General features: G+C 45.2%; 1 protein-coding gene and 1 long non-coding RNA gene across 18 annotated transcripts in view; both read left to right on the forward strand.

Moving 5' to 3' along the window:
• Nucleotides 1–25,100, forward strand: part of SERGEF (secretion regulating guanine nucleotide exchange factor) — a 241,368-nt gene that overhangs the window by 135,377 nt on the left and 80,891 nt on the right. For 15 of the 17 annotated variants that reach the window (XR_014837223.1, XR_301734.4, XR_014837222.1 and 12 more), the window contains one exon: nucleotides 7,951–7,987. Coding sequence is in view for 13 of the 17 variants with exons in the window: in XM_003122944.7 (XP_003122992.4) it covers nucleotides 7,951–7,987 (37 nt within the window). In the remaining 4 variants the exon portion in view is untranslated. Of the gene's footprint in view, nucleotides 1–7,950; nucleotides 7,988–11,821; nucleotides 13,634–25,100 lie in introns of those variants that run through there. The other 2 variants (XM_085011802.1, XM_013994510.3) reach the window with 1 other exon arrangement.
• LOC146405350 (uncharacterized) lies at nucleotides 937–5,328 on the forward strand. The gene is made up of 2 exons (XR_014837236.1): nucleotides 937–1,782; nucleotides 1,940–5,328. It is a non-coding gene; the product is annotated as an uncharacterized LOC146405350 (long non-coding RNA).

Consider the following 25,100-nt stretch of genomic DNA (forward strand, 5'->3'; position numbering starts at 1 on the left):
CCCATTTTAAAGCCGAGGCAACTAAGGTCCAGAGAGGTAAAGAGATTTGCCCAAAGTCGCATGACCAGAAAGTGGCAGGGCAAGGACTCAAATACAGGACTTCTGGTTCATTCCCTGCCTAGAGCTCTTTCCACTCCCCCACACTGCCTGGGGAGACATGCCCTATTCACCATACCAGAATTATTAACAGGACAAAGGAGATTTGACAAAGCAAACTTTTGTCGTGGCAAGTGGTAGGATTTGAGGGAAGTCAGGTCTTTTAGGGGTAGAGAGGATCTGGGAGGCTTCCTTAAGGCCTTGGGTTTTGAACTGGGCCTTGTGAAGTTGGTTAGGGTTAGAATAGTATGGAGAAAGGAGAATGGCGCAAATAACAGTGCAAAAGAGGGAAAACAGAGATTTTCCAGGGACAGAGAAGAGACTTGTGTAGCTGGGTTAGCAGGTTTAAGTAGCAAAGGTGTGAGAGATCAAGTGTGGTAGGAAGTTAGGAGTCTTTGAGACTGACAACTTAAAAAAAGTATTTAATTTAATTAATTTATTTATTTTGCTTTTTAGGGCCACACCTATGGGGTATGGAAGTTCCCAGGCTAGGGGTTGAATCAGATGTGCAGCTGCTGGCCTACACCAGAGCCACAGCAACACCAGACCCGAGCCATGTCTTCAGCCTACACCACAGCTCACGGCAATGCCAGATCCTTAACCCAATGAGCGAGGCCAAGGATTGAACCTGCATCCTCATGGATACTAGTCAGGTTCGTAACCCTCTGAGCCACAACTGGATCTTCCTAAAAAAATTATTTGTAAATCAGATCATGACAGGATGGAGAGAAGAAAATTTGAAGTCACTCACGGAGCTCTTAAAAGTATCCAGGTTTGGAGTGAGAAGGACTGAACTAATTGGTAGCAGCTGAAAAATCAAGACATTGAGGAGTTCCCATTGTGGCCAGTGGAAACGAATCTGACTAGCATCCATGAGGACGCAGGTTCGATCTCTGGCCTCGCTCAGTGGCTTAAGGATCCGGTGTTGCCATGAGCCACGGTGTAGGTCACAGACGCAGCTCGGATCCCGAGTTGCTGTGGCTGTGATGTAGGCCGGCAGCTGTAGCGCCTGTTGGACCCCTAGCCTGGGAACCTCCATATGCCGTGGGTGCGGCCCTAAAAAGACAAACAAACAAACAAAAATCAAGACATTGAGAAGGCAGAATTAACAGAATCTTGAGACAGAGTAGGAGAGAAAAGAGAGAGCTGTTGGTCACTTGAGAGTTTGAGGCTTAGGGACTGGGGCAGTCTAGCACCAGTATCAGAAGAGTGGAGACAGTATGTGTAGGGGTTAAGCTCACAGGCTTTGGATCAAGGGCGACCTGGCTGTATAGCCCAGTGTGACCTGTTTAGTGTCTCTGGGTGTGTCTGCTGACCTGTTGAGTAGGAAGACAGAGTTCCACTTCTCAGAGCAGCTGTGAGAGTGCAGCTTTGCAGGGAAAGTGCACTTCCATAATGTCACATTCCTGGCATCCAGGCACCTACCAAATTTCAGCTCTCTTCTTCTTCATCCCAACCTATCCATTTGTGAATGTAGTCGGACCGAGTTTAAGACATTTTTCTAGGTATAGAATGTGAAGAAAGTGAGAAAGAGAAAGGAAGGAATGAGGGGAGGGAGGAAGGAAGAAAGGGAGGGATAGGGAGAGAGAGCGAGGGAGGAAAAAAACTTGGCTTTACAGGGAGAATGGGTTTTTTCTCCCTGGCCCAGAGGTCTCCTTTTTTGGCTTCTTTGACAGCTAGGCTTCAGTCAAGAACTGAAGCCCTCACAGAGGGAGTTAAAGGTGTTTTTGTAAGGTTAGGTGCGTCCAGAAGTAAGCAACTGTGCTCTCTGCTGTCACCATGACCTCCTTTGAGGCTATTTCTGAGCATAAGGGTGAAACTCCCTTAGCTGAGAGGGCTTCAGTTTGCTGTAGGAAATGCCCAGCCTCCCAGCCTGCTTTTCTAACAGGTTTGGAAATTCTGGTTTGTCTCCCCCGAGTTCTATGCAAATGGCAACTGGGCTTGGGCAGAGTTTAGCAAAGGCTGCACCGAGGCGCCCATTCCCTTTCCTGTCAATCCTGCCTGCGGGAGACTGCCATTCTGGAGTCCCTTGCTCAGGGGGCGCCTGACAAGGACTGGCCATGAAGCTGGGAGCTGGGGCCTTGCAGCCAAAACTCTCCGACTTCAGAGTTCCCCAGTGAATGGACTTCCCCTCCCCATCCCAGCCGCCTCTCCATCACGTGCCTCTGCACGTGCGCGTTGCCATAGCATCGGTGGGCACCCTGCCCATTGGAGTGAGGCAGAACCAATCAGTAGGCCCCTCAGGCTGCTGCAGGCAGGAATGGTCCCTGAGCTGCTACCCCGCATCTGGGAGGAAGCTGAGGCTGGTCCCCAGCTGGTGATGGGGACCAGCCTGGAGCCTGGACTCTACTTGCTTCCTCTCCTTGAAATCTCAGTGCTTCTTCGCTTGAGTCTTGATCGCACCCCGTCCCACTCTGTTTTCTGTGACTGATTTCCCCATTAAGAGTGCTCAGAGTTGAACAACCCGGTGGAGTTCTCCATGAGATGATAGCTTCCAGGGCAAGGGCAGGGGACAAATCTTGGTTGCCTTTTTTACAGACATATTACCCAAGAAAAAGCCCTGGAGCTGCTCTCTGTCCTGAGGTGGATACTCCTAGCCCCAGGAAGATATTTGAGCCTTGTAAATCTGGGGCTCTTGCAGCATAAGATCCCTTGGTAATTGGCACAAAGTTGCCAGATGTAAGGAGCTGGGCAACAGTTTATTTCCATGCTGTGTGATAATAGGAAGGGTTTAGACAGTTAAGAGTACAGACAGATTGAGCCTGAATGAGCACAGAGTCCCGCACCTTCACCAGCTCTAAGATACTGGGCAGGTTACTTTATCTCTCTGAACCCCAAATGCCTCATTTGTAAAATGGTTATAACAGAAGAATCTTAGGTTTAGGGTAAGTTTAAATGAAATAATACAGGCAAAGCAGTTAGCCAGATACTTGGCCATGAGCACTCAATAAGGGCCAATCGGCTGGTTTTGGAAACGGTACCAAGTGTACTGCTGGTAACTAAAGTGCTCACATTCAACATTTGGCAAATATTTTCACATTAGTCTAATTTTTGCTTATTCATTTAGTTATCCATTCATTTAATCCATTAATGTATTCAGTGTATATTCACTGAGCATCTAGTACCAGTCGATTCTCACCCTAGCTTATCCCTGTCCAACTGTATTTAGTGGGATCCAGCCCCAAGGGGAGTTACAGTTCCCATGACAAGCATTGAGGAATCTAGCTTGGCAGGAGGGGTGCTGGAAGGTCTTGTCCCCTGTGGCAGTTGGGGGTTGGGAAATTATTTTCTGCAGCTCTGCCTCTTGAGGCTGAGTTGCCCGAACAGAGTAGATCCCTCTAGTGTTTGAGTAGCACTGAGTCAGGACAGCTTTCCACAGTCGCCTCTTTCCCCTACCCCTCACCATTGGGGAGGTATGCCCCCCATCTCCCGAAGGCCCCAACCAGCAAGCCGGGACCTCCTTTCTCTGTAGTGGGACTCTGTCTCCTAGGACTGACCTCTGTTGCTGGTCCACTGTGCTTTGCTGTGCTAGGGCTCCCAGAACAGTCCAGGGCTTTTGACACCCCCATCATTTCTACACTCTATTCTTGTGGTTCCCTTCCCTTCTTACCCTGGCTGTGCATCTCAGTGCCTGTCTCCCATTTGGGCTGGAGCTTCTGTACCACTGCTCACACTTGTTTTGGGACCATCTAACTTCTCTGGGCTGTTCTCTTTGTCTGGGCCCCTTCATGCCCTGTACTTGGGCTGTGTGGCAAAGACATTACTAGGGAGGCACCTATTGGATCTCTAAGAGACAGGGGTGCTGAACCCATGCACGGTTCATTGGTAGACGTCTCATGTGTAGTAAGAGCTGTGATGCACAGCATTGTCGGAATAGCCAGGGTGGAGCAGCTGCACCTCCCCCCTCCCCACCGCCCCTGCCCCGGCCCCACGAAATCAGGGAAGGCTTCACCAGGAGGTGATGTTTGAGCCGTCTTAAAGGATTTTGCTTGGTGGACAATGGGAGAAAAGGAAGTCAAGCCAAGTAGGAGCGCATGCACAAAAGCTCGAAATTGCATGATATTCTTAGAGCAAATGTAATGTAGTGTGGATGGGAGAAAGGGAGTATTCTGTTTGCGGTTGAAAGTTCCTGAAGAGCAGAGAAAGAAAGTGAGGCTGGAATGGTCACTAGGGGGCCTCCTCTTGAGTAAGCCACACTATGTCCTGAAGACTTGGCCCCTCCAAAGCTGGGATCCTGTAGAGGATTTTCTGTAGGGGCGTGACATGTGCAGATTTCTATGTCAGGAAGGTGAGACACATGGCTGGGAGAGTGGGTTGTCTCATTCGTCCTTTAGCAGTTCTATAAGGCAGACGGGAAGATACTGTTACTTACTTCTTATACCTGAGAACACCGAGGCACAAGAGGTTAAATACTTTGCTAAAGGTCTCAGAGCCCGAAAACAGAGGACCTAGGACTCTACCGGCTTCCTGGCTCTGAATCTCTTTCTCATGGGCACATTGCCACTATTGACAGAGTCTTCTAGAAAGCTAGGCAGTGCCTATACGCTGACAGCGGCAATACGAAGCAAATGGCCATTGAGACAATCCTGTTGAAGGAGTGTAGCCCTGGGATTTTGTGGCCTGTGGTGCTCCATCTCCTGACCTCTGTGCCAGTGCACAGGCAGCAAGAAGCAGTGGGGAGCTTTGAGCTTCAAGGACGACATTTGCCCTGACAAAATCCATTCATCACTGTCTCGCTCATTAATTCATAGCAGCATCTGCTGCCAGATACTGGCATTTGTCAGTTGCCTGTTTCTCGAAGCCCCCAGTCCTTAAGGTTGGTCAGCGTTGCAGTCCCTAGCTCCAGAGTGAGCCCAGGCAGTCAGAGACAAGCCCTTTCTGCCTGTGTTTCTTAAACAGATATAACTTTATTTTTTTTAAAAAAACAAAGATAGAGTGACCTAGCAGTACAGAACATGAGTTTGGAGATCAGGCAGACCTGGGTTTTAATTCTGCGGCTAGCACTTAGGAAGCTAGGCAAGTTCTGTAATCCATGTGAACCTCAGTCTTTTTCTTTCTAACATGAGCGAAGTCAAACCTGCCTGAAAAAATTATTATGATGAGTAAGATGAGATGGTGTTTATAAAGTGCCTTAGCATGACACCTGCCACACATGAGTACATATATGGTGGCTCTTAATTCCTGCTCTTACTGAGGCCGCCGCCAGCACTAGCTGCACTACTGCTACCACCATTAAAGAAAGTTTGAAAAATAGAGAATGAAAGAAAAAAAAAATCTTATCGTCTTACCAGTATGATGCATCTACCCTTATAATTTTTTTTTTTTTTTTTTTTTTTGCTTCTTGGGGCCACACTCTCAGCATATGGAAGTTCCCAAGCCAGGGGTTGAATTGGAGCTGTAGCTGCCAATCTACGCTGCAGCCACAGCCACAGCCACATAGGATCCGAGCCGCATCTTCAATCTACACCACAGCTCACAGCAACAACAGATCCCTGACCCACTGAGCAAGGCCCACATCTTCATGGATATTAGTCGGAGTTGTTTCCACTGAGCCACAACGGGAACTCCTACCCTTATAATTTCGTTATTATTTCCTTCAAATCTTTTTTCATACTACTTAAGAGCATATAAGGTTTTATAGCATATTTATTTTATAGCCAGGCAGGGTTTTTTCCCTGTATGGTGGGAACTGTGTTATATTTCTTTTTCGTATTTTTAATAGATAATTTCTCTGATTATAAAAATCATGTATAAAATTTAGAGAGTATAGGGGAAAAAAAACAAAAACAAAGAAAAGAGCATACTCATGATACCTACCTTATCCTTAGTCCGGAGGCTATCACTGTCAACATTTTGGTATAACTTCTTCCAGTCTTTTTATTTATGTTTTGTTTTAAAGAGTTGAAATCATGTTATATATACAGTTTTTGTGTGGTTTTTCAGTTTATAAGACATTATGAGTATTTTCCTTTATTGTAAGTGTCATTTTCCAAGGCTGATAATAATTTCCAACTCATCAGATGGCTCTACCATAATTTATGTAGAATTCTCCTATTGTTGGACATCTAGGTTTGTTCCTAGTTCTTCAATCTAAGCAGCTTCCTATAACAGAACCTATTGAACCTGCCTCAGTATAACTAAGAAGCAGATGATGAACTTGTGCTGTGTTCTGGGTGAGGCATGAGGGGCACCCCTCAGATATATCAGCCACAGAGCCTGCCTCAAAGGAGCTCAGAGACTAGTCACCTTGGAAATATTTCCTGGGGCAAAACATGCAGGTGTTTCTTTGCCAGACGCTGTCAGGGAATCGATCTGAATACAGATAGTCCTCTTCCCTGTGGAAGCTGAGATCCTTGACCCATCACTTTCACAAAGAAAAAGGCCTCAGTAGCCTTGCTGCCCCTTCTCACCTACCAATGGTTATTTGGCTTCCAAGGCTCAAATACCTTTTGAACCTATTACCTTGACTGTCAGGGACCTGTGCTAATTACATCTGAATATCACTTCCAAGTTTTCACTGGGAAAGAGTGAGAAGCTATAGGAAAGGGCCTTGTGTGAGCATCAGAGAGGCTGTATCTAGTCTTATTTCTGATACACACTTGCTCTGGCACCTGAAGCAAGTTATTTCTTCCTAAGCCAGTTTTCTCCTCGTAGTATTCAAAATTGAGCTGGGCGATTCCCAGGGCTCTTCCATTTGGCGTTCCATGAGTACTTGAAGTCTTCCTCTTGCCAGGAGCTAAAGTGAACATCCCAATAAAGGTCTCAGGATGCTTCTCCAGAGTCTAGAGTTCCCTTTAATTACTACCTGGGGAACCATTTATACTCTTATATTCCCAATCACTTCCTCCTGGTAGCATTTGGGATGTACAGAGACTGAAAGGCAAGAAGTATCACTCCCTGAGTACAGACACTGGATTCAGAACCCCCAGTGATTTTCTTTTAGGTGTTAGGTATTTGTTCTTTATGTACTTTGTTCTTTCATTCATTCTCTCCTTTAGCAGGTGTTAACTGAGCCCCAGGCCTTGTACAGCCCATCTGTGTAATACAGAGGGGAGAGAGACTCAGCCCTGTTCTCAATTCACATGCGGTCTAGTGAGGAGCCTGGAAAAAAATGTAAAAGGCAACAAGGTGATGGCTGCAGTGAGGATACCTGTGAGTTGCTTTAATGGAAGGAGAGCTTCAGTCTGCCTAGAAGCAACAGTAAGAGAATGCTTTGAAATTGTAGAGGATGATCAGAATTTTTTCTAGGTAGGCAGTTGAGAAGAGGGCATTCCCAGCACAGAAACAGCACGTGCAAAGGCCCGGAGGTATGAGAGGAGGCCTTGTGTTTAGAGCAGTGCAGGTATTTTGTTTGGCTGAAAGGTGAAAGGCAGAGTGAGCAGATGAGGAAAAGCCAAGCATTCTTCCTCGAGCAAGTCTGTTTGCACTGAATTCTTTGCTCATCCTATCAGTCCTGATGAGAGTGATGGACATGTTAGCTCAGTTTTCCAAAACTGTCATTTGTATTGCCTTCTATTTCCATTTTTATAGTAACACATGCTCATTATGTGAAAATGAGAAAATTTGAAAAATACAACCAAGTAGAAAGAAGAAAGGATTAAAAAAATCACTCATGGTCTCACTGCCTAAAGACACTATCTTGGTGTATTTCCATTCAGTGTTTTTTGTTTCTTCACTTTTTCTTCTCATGTAGTTGCAAGTGGATTATAATTATAGTCTTTTGTACATGAGACCCCTTTCTACTTCCTAAAATTCGCCAAAAAATGGATATTAGTATCATTAAAAATAACTCTGATCATAAAATATAATAGCTGAAATACGTTTTGTCTACAACTTTTTTTTTTCTTTTTACAGGTCTCTTGTGGCTCAGAGCATAACCTGGCAGTGGTTGGTAAGTAACTAATATACTGCTAATGTATTTATTCTGAAACTCATGGGCAGATGGAGAAGATTCTTGGTTAACCAAAAGCCAGGGTGCGTGCAAGTGTGTATGGTACGTTGGAAGAGATCATGGAAAATGAAAGGCTTTGGTTGACCAAGGCTTTGCTAGAAGCCCTTTTCCTAAATATGACTATTCACATGAGTATCTAAAAAGATGCTCATCATAACAAAATTTAAAAAATTAAAATAAAATGAAAAAGTTTAAAAAGATGCTCATCCAGAAAGGTGCGTCAGCTAACCTCCTTGCCTCAGGAAGTGGCATTTGGGGATGTTAAAGGTCTTACAAGCTGGGGGCATCTTGTGTAGAAAGCTAGACTTAAAGGGGAGGAGGATTGGGCTGCTCCTGGTTCTTGAATAAATCCTTCCTACCAAGTTATTACCTCTTGCTTGGCTTTTCCTTGAGAGATGGGGGGCTCAGCTCCCTGCCCTCACTGCCTTGTGTTTCATGGATGCAGGAACTCCCAGTTGAGCCAAGCCTCATATTAATGGAGGCTTATTGACTCTGAATAACCAAAGCTCACTATTTTTGTAATCAGACCTATGCGTAATTACTTTAAGAAGCCTTTTCATTACTTTTATAGGTAGACTCAGTATGTTAAAGAGACAATGTAGGGCCTGACCAAGTAGTCGTAAGGCTTCTATTTACTAGTCGTGTGAACTCAGTCAGACAAGGCACTTAGCCCTTGATGCTTCATTTTTCTCATTTTTAAAGTGGGGAGGGCAGGGAGTTCCCATTATGGCTCAGTGGGTTATGAACCCACCTAGCATCCATGAGGACGTGGGTTCGATCCCTAGCCTGGCTCAGTGGGTTAAGGATCCAGCGCTGCTGCGAGTTGCGGTATAGATTGCAGATGCAGCTCGGATCTGGTGTGGCTATGGCTGTGGTGTAGGCTGGCCATTGGACCCTTAGCCTGAGCACTTTGATATGCCATGGGTGCAGCTCTTAAAAAAAAAAAAAAAAAAGTGTTAGTTGCTATTATCTGATATCATTAATTCAAATAATGGCCCTCCTCTGGGCTTCAGGTACCCCATCTGGGACATGGAGGGGTTAAAATAGAAAACCAAGTCTCCCTCCAGCTCGGATGCTTTAGGACTCTTTCACAACCCTCTCACCTCCTGCCTTGAGTAGGTGATGTCTGTTCTGCATACCTCCCTCTCCTAGCCTCTGACTCTCAGCTTCAGGAGAGCAAGACCCCCGTGTTTCTCTTTTGTCTCCTGCTTAGCGCAGCACCCAGAGCTGTGCCTGGCACTCAGCAGAGACTCAAAGCACTGTTTTCTGAATTAATCTGGGCTGGCTCAGCTGCCTGGGGTGGCAGCAGTGTGAAGCACTGTTTGCAGGCCCGACTGTGAGGTGCAAGGAGGCAGAACCAAGGACAGTGGAAGAGGTGGGCTGCTGGCCAACAGAGAGGGTGGGGAGGAAAGGGGCTCATCAGAAAGAGTGAGAAAATGTACCAGCAAACCCGTATACTTTGCAACACCTAATACTTTATACCGGAACTGCTCCAACCTGAGTGTAATTAAAACAAGCTAATCAAAGAGTCAGAGGTGGTGCCTAGGATGTTGCTGCTGCTGTGTTGTCTCTGGACCAGGAGAGAGGTTGGCTTCCTCTGGGACCAGCACAAACCAGAAGATTGCAGGGAATCTAAATACATAAAAGACGAACATCCAGATGAAGGAGGGGGCCAGAGCCGGCAGGGTGGCAGGCTGAGCTGATAGGCAGCCTAGGGCTGTGGAAAGAGCATAGGCTCTGCCAGCAGACAGCCTTGGTTTAAAGTGGCTCCATTTCTGTGTGAGCTTTCATTATTTCCCCCTCATCTATGTAAAGGGGATCATTCCATCTTGCAGGGTTGTTGTTGTGAGGATTCAGGGAGATAATGTGAAATACCTGGTACTATACAAGTCATGTGTAAGAAATAAGGAAATAAATTGGTGATTCATTTCTTCTTCATTTCTGTGTGTCAGAGTGGGGAGAAAAGAAAATCACATTGGTGTAATTGTTCTAGTGAGGTCGTTCTTGGTTGAGAGAGAGATGAAAACGTTCTGAAAAGGTGTGTCCAGGGTTACCCAAGTGAGCAAAGCAGCAGAGGCAGTGGGAGAGCAGGGCATGGCGTACTAGTGACCTCCTTGAGGGCAGACCTCTTATTTCGCATGTTGTCCCCAGTGCCTGGGGCCTTGCTTACAATCTGCTGAATGAATGGTTTCCAAGTCAGGAAAGATGAGCGCAGTCACGGGGCTCTGGACAGATCCACCTGCATGCGTGTGAGCAGGGAGCAGAGGCGTCCTGCCACTGGGGGGATGGGGTCCTCAGTGGATGCCCTGCAGGTTGCAGGCTGTGCAGCAGGAAGCGACGAGAAAGCCTCCTGTAAGCCCAGGCAGGGGGCCAGCACGAGGGCGACAAGCTGGAGCAGGAGAGTTCCCCCCAGCTGAAACCTGGCTCTCGGCCAGCTCCTCCCCTCCGCCCTCTGCGCTTGCTCGCTTTAGGGGGCTTCCCTGCTTTCAGGCTCATCCCCAAGATCTAGCCCCTCAGTGCCTAGCGCTGGGTCACACATGTGATAGCCATGAAATAGTTACAGAATAAACTGAACAGGATGTGAAGAAGCCAAACTTGGCTCAAGGGTAGAAGCAATGAACGTGCAACAGACAAATCAAACTGGAAGGGAAGGGAGAGGTGAAAGGATATCATTCAGGACCAACTCTGTCTTAGAATGGATACAACCCCACAAGGGGTTGTACCCACTTTGAGGAGAGGGGAACTGAGACTCAGAGGTAAAGCAAGTTGTCCAGGGACATGTAGCAGTAAATGAGTAAATGGTAGAACTGAGTGGCTGACTTTTTTTTTTTTTTTTTAAGGGCCACACTCATGGCATATGGAAGTTCCCAGGCTAGGGGTCAAATCGGAGATGCACCTGCTAGCCTACGGACAGCAACAGCAACACCAGATCCGAGCCGCATCTGTGACCTACACTGAAGCTCATGGCAATGCCAGATCCTTAACCCTCTCAGCAAGGCCAGAGATCGAACCTTGCATCCTCATAGATGCTAGTCAGACTCACTTCCGCTGAGACACAATGGGAACTCCCAGAGTGGCTGACTTCTACGGATGCTCTTTCAACTGTCTCATATCCTTGGCCCGAGGAGGATGGGAGTAGTTAACGACACAGGACCCTGGGGTGTTATCACCTGGATTCAAATCCTGGCTCCTCTACTTATGAGACATGTAACTTTAACCTGTACACTTATGAGACATGTGCACTTAACCTCTCTGTGTCTTGATCACCTCATCTGGAAGATCAAAATATTAACCTCATATGGTTGTTATGTAGCATGCTAACAGTGCCACACAAAAGTAAATGCTAGCTGGTGTTGTTGTTGTCTTATATATATTAAGACCCCAAGGAAGGAAGTAATTGCAAGGTGACTGTAAGAAGGCCAAGGACGGCAGTGGGGGGTGAGGGGGTGAAGGAATCTTAAGCTAGAGAGAGAAGTGTCTCCCCACCCAGGATGTCAGGGTTCAGGGCAGGATCTCTGCTTATGGATCTTTACTGATCCATAGCTGCAGAGTGGAACCACAAAGTGGCACCTGGCTACTCCGCCCCGGGGCATCTGAAAATCCCATCAGCCCTGGAAACAGTGCTGCCCAGATTTGTTCTAGATCCGGGTTCTGCCATCCACTGTCCCGGACAGGGACTCAGCACTGTGTGTTCCAGCCTGAGGGAAGCCCCACAGCAGCCACACTTCTTAGGAAATCAAAATAATTCGACTTTGCTTCTTCATTTGCTTGCAGGTTTCCCCAATTCTTTTGCATGGTTTCCCATGAAGTTCCTCTTGACCTGTACTGTGTTTGGAGCCAGGCCACTCCCATGGCAGAGGGTGGTGAGCCCTGCAGTTTCCTGTTTTAGACAGAGGAAGAACTGCTGGTGTTGGGCATAGAGAAACTCATGTGACAATCGGGAAGGAAGAGCTGAAGCCATTGGCCATGGCTGGCCAGGCCACTGTCCAGCTGTGAGGCTTGTACACTCACTCTTCCTCACTGAGTCTGATTCCTCATCTGTAAAACCAGCATACAATACCCACCCCTAAAAGTCGTTCTTCCAAATGGCACAGGGATGTCAGGTGCGTGCGCAGTGCCTGACACAGAATAAGTGCTCAGTAGATGAACGTGGCAGATTCCCGAATTCATTTGCTTGCCTGCTTGCTTTCTTTTCACCCAGGACTTCCCTCCACCTCTGACAAAGCTGGCTGGCTCAAATTCGTGGGTGTAGGCTGAGGTCAGCAGAGGTGAGATGAGGGCCTGTGGCCACCACTTGCCCAGAAGATCCCTGCCTGCCAGAGGCAGGCTCCCTAGGCCCAGCTCCGTCTTCGGGGCCCTCGCCTCCTTGTCTGGCTGAATTGGCTCCAGCTGTTTTCCTTCCCCCCAGGAGCAGCTTATTTTGGCTTGAATGGGCAATTTGTTTGCCTTCTCTCCTGATGTGCGGTTGTTCAGCCTTCCCTTCCTGCAGAGAAAAAAGAGCTGACTACATTTCCTCTCTCCGGCTCCACGCAGACCCTTGGAAGGGATTTTATTGGTGGCCTTTTCCTGGAGCACTCACACTTGCCAGACAGGCATTGTTAAAGGGTTAGATATTTGGCAGCAAAGCGTACTGCCTCCTCCTCCAAGCAAAAGCAGCTCCTTCACTACATTGGAGCTATAATCTATGCAAGCATCTTTTACTTTTATTTTTTTCATTGCACTGATGCTTTCCAATTGTTGAGCCTTTCTGCCTTTGTAATATGTGTGGCAGAACATCTGACCGTGCACGGGGTCGTGTAAGAATTTAATAGAGAAAACGAACTCATTTTGACAGTGTCTGTTCCTCTGGGAAGCCATACCTCCAAAGCCCGGAGCCTTGTAGAGAGTTTAGAGGCCAAGACAGACATATATGGTCCTGTACCCAGTGTGATGAACAGAGCGTAAATGCTTTATGTATGTTGTCCCATTTAATCCTCATACAAGTTGATGCACTGTTGTTAACCCCATTAGGCCGAGCATTTTGCCCACCAGGTCATCGGTAAGGAGGAACCAGGGTGTCAGCCTTTAACCCAGGCCTCTCACTTCATACACAACCTGTGGCCTGCTGCTGCCTTCCTGCAGACCAGCGACAGTCTGATCTGTTTTTAAAGCACCAGTTAAAATGATTTCATCTCCAGGCCTCTCACTTCATACACAACCTGTGGCCTGCTGCTGCCTTCCTGCAGACCAGCGACAGTCTGATCTGTTTTTAAAGCACCAGTTAAAATGATTTCATCTCTTCATTTCAATGTTAATTCCCCTTCATGTTGGCAGGTTCCTCTGTACATTTAGATCATATGTAATCTGGTTCAGATTAAGCATTTCTCGGCATAATTACCAGATAAAATCATGAAATTGATGACATTGTATTGTCATCACACTTCCCTCTCTGGCTTCTGAGGTTCCCACCCCTTTTAGGATTCTTCTTCACCCTTCCATTGTCCCTTCTCTTAAAATTTTTTAAATTTAATTTTTATTATTATTTTAATAATTTTTCATTATTATTAATACATGTACCTTACTTAAAATTTAAAAAGCACACAAAAATTTAAAATGAAAAACTTCCCTCCTACTTTATCTCCCATCTCTCCAGTGTCCCAAAACCCTTCCACCACATGTGCAGCTACTGCCTATTGTTAGTTTCTTCTGTATCCTTCTGGATTCTTTTGCATTTATAAGTGAATACTGAGATATATTTTTATCCCCCCTTTTACATAAATTGTGGTGTACTTTACATGCTTTTTAGGGTCTGCCTTTTTTTTTTTTTTTCAACAATTGATCTGAGAGATCTTTCCATATCAGTATAAAAGCCTTTCTCGTTTGTCACTATAATTATGTAATAGTTCAGTGTACCTGTGTGCCATGATGGACATTTAGGTAATTTCCAGTCTTTTGCTTATTACAAGTAATGGTATAGTGAATTACCTTGTATATATGTTGTCTCATGTGTGGGTGAGTGTAGCTGTAGGAATTTATCCTAGAAGTAAAAAGTAATTCCTAGAAGTAAAAGTATTATGTCAAAGAGTAAATGTATTTGTTATTTTGCAAGATACTGCAAAATTGGCCTCCCTAGGAATTCACCATTTTTCACTCCCACCAACAGTGTATAAGAGTGCCTGTTTCTGCAGCTTCCCTAATAATGAGTTAGAAAACTTGTTTTTTTGCCAGTTTAATAGGTGAAAACCCACTCAGGATGGTTTTGGTTTATATTACTTTTTAAATTGAAGTTCAATAGGTATACAATAAAGTGCATACATCTTAAGGGTTCAGTTTGATGAATTTTTACATATGTGTATACTTAAGGAACCACCACCCAGCACAAGATACAGAACATTTCCAGCACCTCATACTACCTCCTGCTCCTTGTCAGTCAATAGTCCAACCCCAGAGGTGACCCCCATTCTGACCTTTGTCTCCAGAGATGAGTTCTTGCCCGTTGTTGAACTTCATATAAATGGTGTCATACAGTGTTTACTCCTTTGTGTTTGACTCCATTTGTTCAACACATTGTGTCCGTAAGAGTCATCTGTTCTGTATATAGCAATAGTTCTTTTTTATTGATTAGTAATATTCCACTTATGAATACATTATTATACTCATTTATCCACTTAACTGTTGAATATTTGTGTTGTTTCCAGATTGAAGATTGTGAGTAAAGCTGCTATTGACATTCATATCTTTTGGTGAACATATCTGTTTATTCTCCTGAGTACCTAAGAGTTGGAGTGCTATGTTACTAGGTTATACGTATAGTATTAGTAGATTCTGCTCAAGAGTTTTAAAAAGTAGTTGTACTAATTTATATTTCAGTCAGCAACATATGAGAGTTCTAATTGTGCCATATCCCTGCCAGGTATTTTCAGCCTTACTGATTTAGGCTGTTTTGCTGAGTGTGTAGTGTGAAATCTCACTGTGATTTTAATTTGCATTACTCTGGTGATCAGTGATATGGACTACCTTTTCATCTGCTTATAGGCCACTTGGGTAGCTTCTTTTATCTCCTGCAAACACTTTGTCCATTGTTTTATTGTGGGTTTTGCCTATGTTTTTCTTAGTGGTATTTAGGGATCCTTTATCTTATGAAGTCCTTTGTTGGATATTTGGATTGTGAATATCTCCTAGGCTTACTCTTTTGCTCCCTGTCTCTCTCTTTTTTTTTTTTTTTTTTTTTTGCCACACCTGCAGCATGTGGAAGTTTCAGGGCCAGGGATTAAACCCACACTACAGCAGCAACTCAAGCCACAGCAGTGACAACCCTGGATCCTTAACTTGTTGTGCTACAAGAGAACTCCCTCTTTTGCTCTCTTATGATATCTTTTGGTAAATAGATATTCCTAATTTTAATGAAGTCTAATTAATCAGTCTTTTCCTTAATGGTTTGAGGTATTAAAAGATTCTGCCTATTTTTGGTTTGTGAAAATGTTGATTTCTTCCTGAAGCTTTATTCTTTGCTTTTTACCTGTTAGTCCTCAAATCCATCTCGAATTAGTTTTGAAAAAATTGCTCCAGAACTATTGATTGAAAAGTTCATCCTTTCCCATTGGATTTTGGAGGATCCTTTGTTGTAAATCAAGAGACTATTATATTGTGGGTCTCTTTGGGGACTTTTTTTCTTTCATTAGTTTATTTTTCTATTTGAATGCTAGTACCACACTGTCTTGATTACTGTAGCTTCATAATAAACCTTGATGTCTGGTCTTGTAAGCCCTCCAACTTTGTTCTTTTTATTGTGGCCTTTCCATTCTCTACCTAGTTTTTAGTTATTATGAATGAAGGTTGAACATTTTCCCGTATGTTCGAGAGCCACTTGTGATGTTTCATTACAAAGTTTTTTTTTCCATGCCTATATTAGTTCTTCACTAGTATTTGTAACAAATTACCACAAAATTAATAGCTTAAAAGAACACAAATGTGTTTTCTTAGAGTTCAATGTTGGAAGTCTGAAATGGGTCTCACTGGGCTAAAATCACCATATGAGCAGGTGGCATTCCTTTCTGGAGGCCAGAGGGAGAATCTATTTTGCTTTTTCCAGCTTTCAGAGGCCACCTGCATCCCTTGACTTGTGGCCCCCTTTTATCTTCAGAGCCATAAATGGCTTGGTGAGTCCTCACATCACATCACTCTGACCTTGACCCTTCTACCTCCCTCTTCCAGGTCTAAGAACTCTTATGATTGTACCCGGCCCACCCAGATAAATCCAGCACAATCTCCCTACCTTAAGGTCAGCTAATTAGCAAACTTAATTTCACCTGCTCCTTTGGTTCTCTTTTGCCACGTAACATTACATTCGCAAGTTCCAAGATTAGAACTTTGGGAAGCAATTATTCTGCCTACCACAATATCCTTTGTCCTTTTATGCAACTGGATTGTAGATCTTTTTCTAATAAACTTCTAGGAGCTCCTTTCTTATTAAGGAAATTAGGCCTTTGTTTGTGATTTGAATTGCAAATCTATTTTCTCAGATTTCTGCCTTTTGTTTTTGCTTTTGATGTTTTTATTTTGTCCTATTTTTATCATGCAACTTTTTCTTTCGCTGTAGATAAAATTTATCAGTCTTTTCCTGTATGGCTTCTGGATTTTGAGTTAGAGAATCCTTCTCCGCTCCAGGTTATAAAAGACTTTCCTCATATTTTATTTTAGTACTTTATGGCTTTCTATTTTACATGTACATCTTTGATCCACTTGGAATTTATCCTGATATACAATGTCAGGTGTGGATTCAACTTCATTATTTTTCCAGCTGGCTACTCAATTGTCTCAACCCTATTTATTGAATTCACTTTTTTTGGCTGCCTTCCTGGGTCCTGTCACTACCAGATAGGTAGCCCTCAGGCATAAAGAGAAGCAGTGACTTAACCCAAGATTGCCCAGCTGGTCAGTGGCAGAGTTGGGGCCAGCATTTGGGTCCAGTTCATGTTCCCCAGCGAGGAGGCTGGTTCTCAGGGATCTTTCCTCGGTGGTTGTGATCTCCCAGGCCGTTTGCCTCGCTGAGATGAACTGCTAAGGCAGAGCAGTCTCTTCTACACAGTTCCCTTGGTTCTGAGTGCTCTGTCCCAGGTCCTCCCTTTGCTCAGCTCTGGAGCTGATGTACTCATTGCCATGATCACACCTGCCACTTGAGGCGCCCCATTTTCTCCTCTGCCAGGCCAGAAATGTGGTAAGATCTTTCGCATTCAGGAAAGATATTTCACAATTAATGCAGAGATACTTTTACAGACCATTGATTATCATTTGAGTCACATTTCTGTTGAGTCATTTGTTTTCAGGGCCTAGCCTCACGTCATAAGAATGCCTTCCCAGCTCTTGATAAAAGTGGATTTTTTCTACTGTTACTCCTAAAGAAGCAATGTTTGTGTCACTCCACAGTAATCATTCCACGTGAGACCACAGGGGAGGGTGCCAGGCTGTTGCAGAGGCTCACATACTTGCTAAATTACACTCTCGCGTGCCAGCCTTTTTGAGCACACGACTGACCATCATGTTTTGGCATAATGCTCTGGTCATTTTGGAGTTGCTTATGGTAACAAAAGCTCTAATTGTGACCCATTGCACTTGTTTACATATACCCAAGAAGCTTGGGACCTTGCAAAGGTAAATTTAACTAAGAGGAACTCAACGTAAAAAAAAAAAAAAAAATCCATGGAGTTCTCATTGGTTCAGCTGGTTAAGAACCAGACATACTGTCCATGAGGATGTGGGTTCGATCCCTGGCCTTGCTCAGTGGGTTAAGGATCTGGTATTGCTGCAGTGTAGGCAGCAGATGCAGCTTGAATCCATTGTTGCCATGGCTGTGGCATAGGCCACAGTTGCAGCTTCTATCCGACCCCTAGCCTGGGAACTTCCATATGCTGCAGGTGCAGCCATAACAAGAAAAAAAAGAAAAAAGAACAAATTCAAAGCATTAGAATAAGATAGAGACAGCCTTCTGCAGTGGAAGGGCTGAGCTCTGGTCCCAGCTCTGTCTGCCTCTGTCTCTCTGTGTGACCCTGGCAGGCTGTCTGCCTCTTTGGGTCTTAGGATCCCCATCTGGGAAATATTTCGAAAGTCTGCTCCACCACTCATGTCTGTCCTCATGTCCAAAGACTGTGTTGTACATCTTAACAGGCCTGTACTGTCTACATTTGCCTTGTATGCAGTCGGTGCTTCGTATGAATATTACATACAGTATTTTCCTCGTTCCCTCCCATCAGCTTGCTTGCTAGTGGCTGATAAAGTGCGCTGTGGCATCCTGGGTGCTGTGGAGGAACATAGCAAATATTCTTCCCTTATGGAATTCACATTTAATAGGAAAGAGAGCTGTGACTGAAACCTGGCACGTGATATACACTTAAACACTGAATGGACAAATGAATGAGTGCAAAGCAGAGAGTGACAAGAATTAGAAGAAAGCGGAAAGAGGAAGGAATGATTAATTTTGGAAATCCTCAGGGGAGAGGGGGCTCCTGAGGGGAGGAAGGGTAAAGAGTGTTCCATGCTGAGGGATCAACACGAGCAAAGGGAAGGAAGGCTTTGAAGTGTGAATCATGGTTGAGGTACAAGTGGTCAGCCAGCAAGACAGCAGAGGGTCAGTTAAGGCCAGGTCTCCGGTGGTGTTAACTTTACTGTAGACATTGTGGCGCCATTAAGGGTTATTTAGGAAGACGCTCCAAAGTTGATAATTGCAGAAGATAAAAGACTTTTTTTTTAAGGATAATAACCTTTTTAAAAAACAAAAGAACTGACAGTAGTGGGTCCCTACTAAGTGTTGGCACTTTTCTGAGCATTTTGCATACATCATTTTATTAGGTCATCCCTAGGCAATGTAGAAAATAGATAGGAATTACCTGTTTTCCAATTAAGAAAAGGGAGACTCAAAGAACTGAAGCCTGGGTTCATTTGCTGACTCTGAGGTATGCACATTCCCCCCTCACCACATGCTCCTTGCTGAGGTCAGGCTTTGGCTTAATTAGCATGTCAAGCAGCACCTTAAGCTTATAGCATGCTTGGGACTTCAGGAGACAGGAAAAAGCAACAGCAACTATTGTACTTATCTGGTGGGGCAGGGGCCAGCCTATCCCAGTCTGTCCTCAGAGCAGAGCACCTAGGGAACCATATGTGGCATGGGGCAGCCTTAAAAGTGGCCAAGGAATCAGGCCCGTGAGCCTGCTCTGTCCTTCCTTAAATGGGAGCAAGCTTCCTGAGCCTGGGTGGCTCCCTGCTATCTCACTGTGAACGCCCAGATCCACCGGCCTCAGCTGGCACCCACAGGCCTCAGCTGGCACCAAGGCCCCTAAATAACTCCCCAGTGGCCCCTGTCTCTGCAGCCTCTCGCCTCCGTGGAATCTCCTATTCTTCCCAGTGCACCTAAGCCCTGAAATGCAGAGCAGCTATGACTATTCAGTCTGAAGGGCTCTTGCTGAGCAAGGCTTCAGCAACATTCTGTTTGCCCATTAGATCATTCATAGATGTGTTTGTTCATTAAGAAGCTGCACCATGTAGTAGAAAGAGTCCTGAGCCAAGGGACCTACGTACAAGACTAGCTGCTGTCACCTTGGGCAGGCCACTTTCCTTCTCTGGATGTCGTTTTTCTTGTGGGTGAAATAAGAGAATTGGGTAAGATAATCTTCAAAGTCTGTTCCAGCTCTGACACTGCCCAAGACTGTGTTTTGTTCCTTTATAAACTCACACCTCCTGGAGTTCCCATCATGGCACAGTGGTTAACGAATCCGACTAGGAACCATGAGGTTGTGGGTTCGATCCCTGACCTTGCTCGGTGGGTTAATGATCCGGCGTTGCTGTGAGCTGTGGTGTAGCTCACAGACGTGGCTCGGATCCTGAGTTGCTGTGGCTCTGGTGTAGGCTAGTGGCTACAGCGCCGATTGGACCCCTAGCCTGGGAACCTCCATATGCTGCCGGTGTGGCCCTAGAAAAGGCAAAAAGACAAAAAACAAAAACAAAAACAAAAAACTCACACCTTCACCCTAATATGGGGTTAGGGAGTACTTCTAAGAAGACATGATATTTGAGGTGAGTCTTGAAGGATGAGCAGGAGGAAGAGAAAGGCATTCCAAGGAATGGGATGAACATGAACAGAAGCATGCAGAAGTGGTGATTGGGGGAAAGGGCAGGATCAGGAGGGGTATGGAGCAGTGGGAGATAAGGTTTTGGGGTTGCCTGCAGCTGGGTCATGAAGGCTAAGGAGCCGGGACTTCATCCTGTGTGGTAACTGGGAGCAGGGGAGGTCTTAAAGCAGAGGGATGACTTGATCTGTTTTCAGAACCAAGCGACTGTTCAACAGAGGAATCTGGGAGGAGTGGCAGTGGGTTTGATTTTGTGGCTTTGTAAGATATTAATTTGGTAAGTTTGTGGTTTTCAGCTTGAGACAAGGAAGATGCTACTGACCGTTTGGCCTCAGCCCACTGGATTGTCTGGTTATTAGGACTACGCATTGTGGCTCCAGAATCCCCATCAGACTCCTTGGCCCAGACTCTGCCCACCCTTGTTATAACTCCAGGTCCGGCCCAAGGCCAGTCCCTCCCTCTTCCCATGGCAGCCAAGAGGCTGATTTGTCAGGAAGCTGGACAGTGTGGCCCTAGTATGGCCTGCGTGCACACGCCAGTAGCCTCGTATGTGTGCTCGCTGCTTCATGTTGCACAGGGCACGTCACCTCCTCTGTCTCCTTTCATTCTCACAGTAACTTGAAGTTCTCAGGGCAAATTCAATCCCTCTCGTACGAAGGAGGAAACAGAATCTCAGAAAGGTTGCATGATTTGCCCCGAGCAGCAGAATGTAGTGTGAGGAGCTGAGGTCTTGGAGTCAGGAAGGCATGGGTTCCAGCTCCAGCTCTGTGCTCAGTCTCTGTCTGGGAGCAAGGTTGCTTCCCTCAGTGAACTGTGGATTTTTCATCTCTAAAGACTGAAGGAATAAGAGCTTCTGTAAGTGCTTGTCATTGAGTGAATTCTGTGGTTTGTGGGAAAGCTCTCCGCACAGAGCAGGTGCTCAGTGTGGCTGTTTCAGTGCTCTGTGTTTTGCCCTCTTTTCCATAAGGCCCCTGTTTACCATCTCTCATGCTCTTCTCTTCTTAAGTCAATGCCACAGACATATATTAATGAAAATATTCTTCCTGTGCCCAGCACGAAGGTGGCCCTGTGGATGGGGTGAGAGCACATAGGACTTGGCTCCTGCTCTCACTTTGCTCGTTGTATGGTTGGTGTGTGTGTGTGGTGGTGGTGGAGGGGGAAGCTGAGAGGGTCCAGTCTTCACTCTTGAAACAGGACTAAGGTGATCTGACCATCAAGTGTGGTGCGAATGATCACTCCTTGCCCTTCAGGAAACCTCCTGGGTAGGGCGCACCAGGCTAAGCTCTTACATACACTGTCTCACTATCTCACAAGCTCTTATATTCACATTTGCATGCACTGTGATGTATGTATTTCACCTACACTGTAGCACAGAACCCAGTTTTGCAGATGAGAAAAATTAGGCTCAGAAAAGTTAAATGTCTTAAGATCTTATAACTAATGGAGTTCCCGTCGTGGCTCAGCAGAGATGAATCTGACTAGTATCCATGAGGATGCAGGTTTGATCCCTGGCCCTCTCAGTGGGTTAAGGATCTGGCATTGCCATGAGCTGTGGTGTAGGTCACAGACGAGCCTCGTGTCTGACGTTGCTGTGGCTGTGGTGTGGGCCAGTGGCTATAACTCCGATTCGACCCCTAGCCTGGGAACCTCCATATGCCGAGAGTGTGGCCCTAAAAAGACCGGGGGGAAAAAAAAAAAGAATCTTACAACTATTTGGTGGGGATGATTATTTGAACTAGATTATCTGATTCTAGAGCATGTACTTTTAAAAATTAGGTAACTTTACTTTGTGTTTATTACAGAATAGTATATGTATGTGGTTAAAAAGTAAAATACAGAAAGGGTTAAAAATGGCAGTTTCTGCCTCTCCTTTTCCTACCTCCTAGTCTCAGTCCCAGAGCCAACCATTTTGAAATTATTTTCAGTTACTTATCTCTGCAGTTCTAAATCAAATACTTAAGGTATCAATGTTAAATAAAATAAATGTTATCCATTGACTTCTTAATATAAAAAATTACTTATCTTATACCATCACCTCTGTTTCTTCTCCCACCATCCTCCCAACTATGATTAGATCACTCGTCCCTCATTATAACCAATTTAAAGGCTATTATCACTGCTGAGCCAAGTGATATATGATGATAAGGCTCCTGTGCTGTACTTTTTCTTTTCCTGGAATGAAACTTGACGTTTTTTTCTCCTTCCTTTGATTAATTGTCTAGCTACTCATCACTAAGTCTTCCTAGATGCCCCCAAACATCTGTAAAATACTTCTCGATACTCTTTTTGACATGGTCGAATACTTGAACTCCGTTAGCAGACTCCCCAACCCCTCCATCAGAGCTCCACCCTCCCACTCCAGTCCAAATGGTTCTTCTAGGCCTGCCTCGCTCTTACCGTGATTTCTCTCTACATTCTCTTGTGTTCAATCCTGTTTGACCTGCTCTCCATCCTCCACTCTCTTTAGATGAGTCCTGTACTTCCGTGGAATAGTACTAGTCCAACAGCATTCTGAGAAAAAGTAGTTGGAGATAAATTTTTTGATTCTGCTAATTTCTGAAAATACGTTTACTCTGTTTTCATGCTGGATTGATAGCTGTGTGTAGGATTCTAGGTTGGAAATTCTTTGTCTTCTGATTTTTGGCCACACCTGCAGCATGTGAGAGGTCCCAGGGCAGGGATGGAACCCAAGCCACAGCAGTGACCAGAGCCACAGCAGTGACAATGCAGAGTCCTTAACTGCTAGGCCACCAGGGAACTCTTTGATTTTTGAAGGTGTCTTTCCATTGTCTTGCAGATTCTAGTGTTGCTATTAAGAAGTCTGCTATTTTGTTTTATTTCATTTCCTAATTCTTGTTCCTTTGAATAGGACTGATTTTATTTTGTTGTTGTTGCTGCTGTTTTCCTCTTTGAAACTTTTAGGAGCTTCTCTTTGTCTTCAGTGTTTTGAAATTTTATGACGATGTGCCTTGGTGTGGGTCTTTTTTATTCATTATCCTGGGTGTTACTGAGCCCTCTCAGTTTGGAGGCTTATGCCCTTTAGATCTTAGAAATTTTTCTTGAACTATTTCTTCCATAATTTTTTCCCTATTTTTCTCTGTTCTCACTTTCTGGGACTTCTATTTGATGTGTATTGAATCTTCTGGACTTATCTCTCTTTTTTTTTTTTCCTTTGTCTTTTTACCTTTTCTAGGGCCGCTTCCCGTGGCATATGGACGTTCCCAGGCTAGGGGTCCAATTGGAGCTGTAACCGCCAGCCTACGCCAGAGCCACAGCAACGCCAGATCTGAGCTGCGTCTGTGACCTACACCATAGCTAACGGCAACACTGGATCCTTAGCCCACTGAGCAAGGCCAGGGATCAAACCTGCAACCTCATGGTTCCTAGTCGGATTTGTTAACCACTGAGCCACGACAGGAACTCTGGGACTTATCTTCTGATATCCCTAACTTTTCTTTCCTCTTGGGCTTGTTTTTCCTTTTTGATCACTTTTGGGGAAATTTCCTTTCTTGATCTTCTAACCTTTTAATAGAAATTTTTATTGCAGTTATCATTTTTTTTGTTTGTTTTTTGTTTTTTGTCTTTTGTCTTTTGTTGTTGCTATTTCTTGGGCCGCTCCTGCGGCATATGGAGGTTCCCAGGCTAGGGCACCAATCGGAGCTGTAGCCGCCGGCCTACGCCAGAGCCACAGCAACTCGGGATCCGAGCCGCGTCTGCAACCTACACCACAGCTCACGGCAACGCCGGATCGTCAACCCACTGAGCAGGGGCAGGGACCGAACCCGCAACCTCATGGTTCCTAGTCGGATTCGTTAACCACTGCGCCACGACGGGAACTCCGCAGTTATCATTTTTAATTTCCAAGGGCTCCTTCTTATTTTTCAGTTCCTTAAAAAAAATAATTTCCTATTCTTGTTCATATCACCTATCATTTCTCAATGGATATTGTAGGGTTTTAAAGAATATTCTTTTGCTCTCTGCCTTGTTTCTGTTTCTTCTACTTTTCTCTGTTTCTTCTTTTGGGATTCTGTCTTACGTATTGGAGACTATGCCGGATGTTTTTTATTTGCCCTCCAGAAATGCTCTCTACTCTTTTCTGCCCTTCCGTGCGCCACCCCTCTCCCCACCTTTGTGGCCTATGTCATCAGGCTCCCTTGCCCTCTGGCTCCTGATTGGATTCAGCTAATGAAAGGCACATCAGGAGATCTGAGAACTGGAAAAGAGTGAGAGCCATATTTATTCCTCCAGCTCCCACCCGGCTTGTTTGCCAGAGCTCCCTCCCTTGTCAAGGCCCACAGCTCCACTCTGGCATCCCTCTCTATCACTACACCCTCTCTGGTTCTCCTTACTGTTCCCTTCCCTTGCCTCTACCAGCTTAGAGGTGGCAAAGCTCTCGCTTTATCTAGTTGCCCTTGTTGGTTTCCCTAGGCATTGTCCATGCCTCTGTGAATGGCTCCTTATGAAATTCTGCTGCTCAGTTGGAGGTGCTGTCTGTTTTCTGCCGAGACCCTGACTGGTACACAGGTTTTCTCCTCTGAAGATCTGGTGATCTTTGGCTGTCTGTTCATATTATAAAGTGAGACTCTAAGGGAGACTCTGTGTGTATGGAGAGAGCACATTGACCGTTGTACTTCCTTGTAAGGTGTTGGAAGAAGAGGGTGAAGCTTTTTCTTTAAGAAACCTCCAGAGATCGGTATTTATGGGCTTTCTTTGTAATCTGCTGCCTGGGCTGTTGACTTTCTGGGACAGAATGGAAAAAGGAGGGGTCCCACCATTCAGCATATAGACTGTCACTTAAGCCATTTGCTTTGCCCTTATCCTTACTCACATCCTCTAGTAAGCCTGCTTTTTCCTGCTCCCAGGACCTCCGTGGGTTAGTTTTTCCGGAGAATGAATGTCTAATGCTCCCTTAGGAATGGCAAGAGGTAGGTTGCCTGGTTGTGTGTGTTGGACAA

This window comes from Sus scrofa, chromosome 2 (genome assembly GCF_054392235.1).
Source record: "Sus scrofa isolate SSC_HxYL_T2T_F1_AM1 chromosome 2, Sscrofa_HxYL_maternal_Yorkshire_Landrace_v2.0, whole genome shotgun sequence".
NCBI classification, from domain to species: Eukaryota; Metazoa; Chordata; class Mammalia; order Artiodactyla; family Suidae; genus Sus; species Sus scrofa.